Source organism: Dasypus novemcinctus, chromosome 10, assembly GCF_030445035.2.
Source record: "Dasypus novemcinctus isolate mDasNov1 chromosome 10, mDasNov1.1.hap2, whole genome shotgun sequence".
NCBI classification, from domain to species: Eukaryota; Metazoa; Chordata; class Mammalia; order Cingulata; family Dasypodidae; genus Dasypus; species Dasypus novemcinctus.
Genome location: NC_080682.1, coordinates 18,209,698 through 18,216,795, shown reverse-complemented (window position 1 = coordinate 18,216,795; position 7,098 = coordinate 18,209,698). Strand labels below are relative to the sequence as shown.

General features: G+C 36.2%; 1 protein-coding gene across 1 annotated transcript; it reads right to left on the bottom strand.

The window, feature by feature from the left end:
• Positions 1-4,760: 4,760 nt before the first annotated feature.
• On the bottom strand, positions 4,761-5,699 carry LOC101432268 (olfactory receptor 5AN1-like). Its single transcript, XM_004479257.1, has one exon. The coding sequence runs from the start codon at positions 5,697-5,699 to the stop codon at positions 4,761-4,763; it is 939 nt and encodes a 312-aa protein (XP_004479314.1).
• Positions 5,700-7,098: the final 1,399 nt, after the last annotated feature.

The following is a 7,098-nucleotide window of genomic DNA, read 5'->3' as shown; positions in this document are numbered from 1 at the left end:
TTAGCCTCTTGTGGCCTCTCTATTCTCTTCCAGGTTCTGTTGAATTTCAGCTTCTGGCTTCGTGACTTTCTCTCTCTGTCTGTCTGAATGTCATTCTAGTTATAAAGGAAGCCAACAAGAGGATTAAGGCCCATCCTGATTGAGGTGGGCCACACCTTCACTGAAGTGATCTCAGCCAAAAGTCTTACACTGTGTTTGCACACAGAGGAATGGATTAAATTTAAGAACATGTTTCTCTGCAGTACATACAGGTTGGAACCACTCTACCCTACAGAATGAATATTCACCAGAATGTTATATATTCATTAACTCTGAAACCACTTTATGGTGTCCTCTCCTAAATATGAGTCACATTGGTTTAGGAAACAAGGATTAAAGGCAGAGGCGTACTTTCATACCATTACTCCTACTTGGGAATGACCCTTTGGAGAATTTATTCTTCCCATCATCTCTATTCTGGGTTCTGGGTTTAGCAGTCCTAGTTCCAAAAAATAGAATGGTTCCTGGAGATTCCACAAGAATCCAGTTCAATTCATACAACCCTTTTTGCTCAATCACAATCCATTCTCTTTGTGCAGAAACCAACAAGCATGGAAAGGAGTCATAAATCTGTCCCAGGTAATTGATCTGTTATTTTATAATGAGGGTAAGAAAGAATAAGTTTGCTGTCAAGTGACCTATTGGGAAAACTCTTGATACTCTTTAGAAATGTCAGCAAACATATTAGATGTTAAATGTTGATACTTTTAGTTATTAAAAAAATGTTAGGCATCAAAAGAGACCTGAAGTCCTCCTATAGATTATTGGTGTGTTAGCTTCTACATCATAAACGATAATGTTCATCAGTTTCCAATGCCTTAAAAATAGCAATAGAAAATGATCATTGCTTTATTAAAAAACTAATGGAAGTATATAAGTATGTATATTTCTCCTAAATTATATCATGCAACAAAATTATACCATCGTGTTACTTTATCTGAGAATAATAGCAATTCACTCAGGCTTCTCTGTTTCATGGTGAGATGTTTTGATTGTCTTTGCTTCATAAAAATGGGGAAATTTACTAATGAGTTATGGAAAATTCTACCCCTTGTACATGACATAATGTTTTGCTAAATTACATAATCCTTCGAAGTCTCATTTTCATCATACATAAAGACTTAATAATATCCATAATACAGAGGTTTTTTTGAGCTTCTAGTTATAATAATATAGGGAATATTACCTAATACGTTGCCTGCTACATAGCAGGCTCTTGATATATATAATTGCTAACGGAATGTAACATTTTGTATTAATTATTCTCTAGGATGTTGGATGAATTTAAACTTGTGCTCTGTCCTACCCTGGACTCTTTAAGATATAATTAGCAGTTTTTATATAGTGCTTGTCCTATGTATATATTGTTCTGAGCTCTCTACATATATTCAATGAACCCTACAATAGCCTGGTTGGCAGATACTGTTATTGTGCTCACTTTGCAGATGTGAAAACTGAGACATACAAGGGTTAAGTAACCTCCCTAGTTAACGGCAGACCCAGGGTTCAAAATCAAGTAGTCTTGCTCCAGGAATTGGTATTTAACCAGTACATGTTCCAGTCTCTAAGACCCAATCGAAAGAAGGTCCGAGGTTTCTTTTTAGGCTTTAGAAGTATGTTGGACCATTAGAGTTATTAGGGACAACACGTTCAATTTGACTTTCAGGTTAAGGTTGACTTTATACCCATAAAACACTTGGGAAATAGTGTTCATTCATATTGTTACTGTTCAGAAAAAGCTATTAATAGATTATTTTCTTCAGATTTTGCTATTGCATATATATACAAATTTGATTTCATACTAACTGAACTATCTTTTCTTATGTAATATACTATGAACATTTTCAAGTTATTTACGAATGCATCATTTACAGCATTTCAGGAACTACTTAATATATTATTTTATGATTATATCGCAGTTTACTTCAGTGTGTCATTCTTAATAAATATTTATTTTGTATTCAAGTTTTAAACTTTTAAAATAGAATCCATATGTCCTTGATCTCACCAGTCTGTGGCTGTGATACAAGATTACCATTTCCTTTAACATCCAAATTTAATATCACATGCCCCAAATTGAATGGCTCAATAAATCCAATATGTATAGAATTCTCATGTATATGTGTGTATATATATATATATATATATATATATATAGGTTCTCTTCTCCACTCCTCTCTTGTATTGTTCAGGTCTCCTCTTGAGTGAACCAGCCTTTACCTCTTGCTAATTGCCATGACATCTCATTCTTCTCAACTCCCTTAGTTTGTAGATCTGTTTCAATCTGCCTACACTGATCTACCTTTAATATGTAGAATATGTTATTAAATATATATAGTCTGACTCCTAACAAGGTATGAGAATAAGTAATCTTTCTTTTTCTCTCTCTCTCTCTTGCTATTTCTTTTCTAAATGTTACATTCAAAAAATACTAGAGGTTCCCACATACTCCCCACCCCCCACTCCCTACTCCTCCCAAATCAACAACCTCTCTCACCATCATGGGACATCCACCGCACTTGGTGAACACATCCTGGAGCACTGCTACGCCAAATGGACAGTGGTCCACATTGTAGTCCATACTCTCCCCCAGTCCACCCAGAGGGCCATGGCAGGACTTTCTTAATTTTCTTTTCACCTTTGCTACCCACCTTGATGCATTTATCTAGATAAACCTAATGATGGCTAGCATTTTGCACCCCATTATTTACCATATGGCCATATTTATGTGTGCTTATTATAATCCATACTTTTAATATCATAGGCTGGATTTAGTTATAGTATATGGAATATTCCATTAGTTTCAATGTTCTCCATGGGCCAGTCTGTGTAATTTTGTTTTGATTTTCTTATATTTTTTCTTCTAAAATAACACTTTAATAAGAATTCCCATCAAAACTTCTAGACAGTAGTTCTGAGCAGTAGCCCATGGAGGCAGTTTTTGGACAGCAGCCACTCCCAGGAACCATTCACATCCAGAGCAGTTCCCTAAAGGTTAACCTCCAAATTCTAACACCAGTCTATTCATCACTTCCTTGAGCCCACATGAAACTTCATGCATAGATCTGTGCAGTACTATGGAAATATATCCTAAGAACCCTTAAGAAAAAGAATTTTCATAAATCCTCACGCATTTCTAAAAAAATATTTTGAAAAAATCTATACCTGAATTGAAGGCCACACATTTCTTGTTCATATTGCTCTATTCTCTTGGAATGGGGTGAACCTTCATGTTCTCTCCCTAGGGTCCACAATCCTTCTCTCAGGGCTAGCCATGTTCGAACTCATGAAAATTTTGTAAATCCCTCTAGTATCTCCTCACTTACAGCCCTTATTTCAATAGGATAATCCATGTATCTTGTCCAATTTGAGGCCCCAAAACATAAGGAATCCATTGATTCCAAAAGATAATAAGTATAATGACCCCTGGTTTATATCAGCTGGGTCACATTTTGGAAGTCTGGCAAATCAATAGTCAGTTTTGTAAGACATCATCTTCCTTTTTTAAAATAGAAAGCTGGAACCACAAGCTTTATTTCACCTTTAGATTACAGACATGGGTAACTGGTCAGAGTTGAAAATCTCACATATCCCACTATCTTTGTGTGTCTTCTCTGTGTTTCCTGGAAAATATCAGCATTAAAATAAGTCTTTGTTTTCAATTAATTAAATCACTCCCTACAAATACAAATCACCATGACACAGAATATGGAGCACAGACAATAACAAATAATTTTTCCAGTTTTCCATATTGGTTCTTGGATTCTTCAGCATATTCAATAAGTCCATCCAGTGACACTATTACAATGAATTTTTACATCTGAAAATCTATTGCCTCACACAAAGTTTGCATAGAAATTTGAAATACCAGAAATAATCTGATAGTGTCATCCCATAATTTATGCCAACTAAGCTTAAATTTTATGGTTTTAATAGGGATAAAATAGAAGCTAGATTGCCACAATATCAGATATTTCTACTGAATTTTGAATATCAACTCCCATCATATTTGCCACTGACTATGGATGTGAGGATTAAATCATCAAACTCAGAAGTAATGATTTAATGGCAATGAAGGACAATACTCCTCTTTCCATCCTTCTCCATGAATCAAGTCACTTCCTATCCTAATCTATGGCTGATGGAGCTGTGTATATGACTAAATCCTCCTTAGATGATAAGCACTGAGAAGAGAAGTCTTAGACAAACCTTAGCTATTGAAGACTGATCTTTCCAGGAAGCACAATCTGGTGATTGAATAGCTTTGTTCTGTCCAAAGGTACATCCCCTTTCTCTATTCATTCCCATCTGGTCAGAAACACAGAACAACTAATGGTCACCCCATGTTTGTATTATGCTGCATCAGAATATTTAGGAGATGAGCTTTATAGACCCTTGGTGGACTCTGGCATCAAAAAACTCTTATTTTTCAATGAGAAGCAAAAGGGTTTCTAAACCTTGAGTTTCGCAGATACTTGTGGTTAGATTAATAAAAATGTGGCCTCCTCAGATGTAGGGTGAATGTAATGAAATTCCAGATTTAAAGATAAAGTATTTCTGTGGTATCACCTTAGATTGTTGTCCATATGGCATATTGTCTGTTTCAAAACTTGTACATATGCTGTAAGAATTTTATTAATTTCCATTCGTGTGCATAGTATGTGGGTGAAGGTGATTGATTCTGACTTGCCAAATCTATCACACATTCACAATCTATGACCTTAGCAGTACCCTCTCTTCTTTTGCAACCTCTTCAAGGCATCCTTGATCTCCCTGTTCCTCAAGCTGTAAATCACTGGATTCAATAGGGGAATGACCACAGTGTATAAGACTGATGCAAATCTGTCAGAAGTGGAGGAACTACCAGAGCTAGAACTCAAATAGACGTAGATAACTGATATATAGAAGAGGGAAACAGCTGTCATATGAGAAGCACAGGTGTTGAAAGCCTTGGACCTGCCTTTAGCTGAAGAGATCTTCATGATGGAGATAACAATATAGACATAGGATATCATAATAATTAGAACATTTGCTATCCCATAGGTCATTGATAACATGGCAAACAGGACTTGAGAAAAAAAAATGCCACTGCAGGACAAGTTTAACAATTGAGGCATGTCACAGAAGAAGTGGTTGATAACATTAGGCCCACAGAAGTGGAGCTGAAGCAAGCCACACAGTTGGGATAAAGAACCAGCGAGTCCAGCCATATAAGCTCCCAGTGCCATCCGAACACAGAGGCTGGGTGACATGATGGATGAATAGAGCAGTGGTTTACAAATGGCAGCATATCGATCATAAGCCATGGCTGTCAGGAGACAAGCATCACTCAGTCCCATGGTTGAAAAGAAGAAGTACTGGACCATGCATTCCACAAAGGCGATCATTTGCTGCTTCTGGAAGAAGTTGAAAAGCATCTTTGGGGCTGTGGAGGTAACATAACAGATATCTATGAAGGACAGGTTGCTGAGGAAGAAGTACATGGGTGTGTGGAGGTGGGAATCCATCCTTATTAAGATGATGAGGCACAGGTTCCAGGTCACCGTTGTGATGAAGATCACCAGAAATATAAGAAAGAGTGCTCCCAAGATTCTGGGAAAATCTGAGAATCCCAGAAGGATGAAATAGGTTATCTCTGTAATGTTTCCTCCTACAGTCATTGACTCAGTGCTTCTAAAATCAGAAAGGAGACAAAAGACTATATTGCTGAGCTAGTAAATGATATCAGTGTCATTTTCATATGTGCCATTTATTTTCTCCATTGATGCCTTAAAATACATACTTTGATGCCCTTCCGGTAAAAAGATCTCATATTTTCACCTCAAAGTAATTAAGAAGTAGCTAGTCAGTGCTTCAAGATCCAAATTAATATGTGATCTCATGAGAATTAAGAACAATATTTAAGAAGTTGAATGGAAGCCTTAAAAGCTGTAATATTGGGAAGAAGATGTAGCTCAAGCAGTTGGGCGCCTACCTACTACATAGGAGGTCCCAGGTTCGATTCCTAGTGCCTCCTAAAGAAAATGAGCAAAACAGTGAGCTGACATGGTCAGCTGTTGCAACAAAATGATGCAAGGAGATGATGCAATGAGGAGATACAACGAGAGACAGAAAAATAGGGAGCAGAAGTGCTCAAGCGAATGGGTGCCTCCCTCCCACATTGGAGGTCCTGGGTTTGGTTTCTGGTGTTTCTTTAAGAAAAGAAAAGATGAGAAGACACAGAGAGCACAGAACAAACAGACACAGAGAGCAGACAGCAAGTGCAAACAATTGCAGAGGTTTATTTAAAAATAAATATTTTTTAAAAATTGTTCTATTTGAAATGCTATGATTATTAAAACTTAAGATAGAGGTATTAAATTAAAGTGTTTTTTAAAACTCTATTAATTCATTATATAATTTTTATTTTACAATAATAAATGCATAAGTAACATCTTCCTAGAATAATTTTAAAAGACAACTTCTGTACTAGAATTTCAATGAGAATATTCAAATATCTTCTGTTAAGAAGAATTCTTGTCCTACCTTATGAAAACTTTTCAAACTTTGCTACAAATGTTTTTAAAACATCTGCAAACTAGCCTGAAAATTCATATAATAAATTTTGATTCTGATAAATTGGGTATGGCAGAAGCATGTGTGCCCAATAAATTTATGGAATCAGTCCTCTACAAAAGTCTTCAAACTAAGCATTCTAAAGGCAGGAGTGTATGGTTCATTATTGGCCCTAACTATTCCCTCAAAATTAGGCTATTTGCCTATTGGAAAATAACATAGAACTGTGGTTGAATGTTTTGCCTTTTGCATTTGAGCTCTAATACCCTCTCCCTTTAAAAACACGTGCCAGAGACTTAAACACACTAAGCCAAAACTTATTTATAATAAATTGAGGCCCCTGAGTTAGAAAGTTTTCTGAGAGTTGCAGGAGGAAATGGTGCAAGTTCTCAAAACAAAGATCAGTACATCATAATCATTCAATCCCTGTTGGCTATCATTATCATTGAATGCCCCTGGCCAACATTTCCAAGTGTTGATATGAATGTCAATGGCACCAGAGTT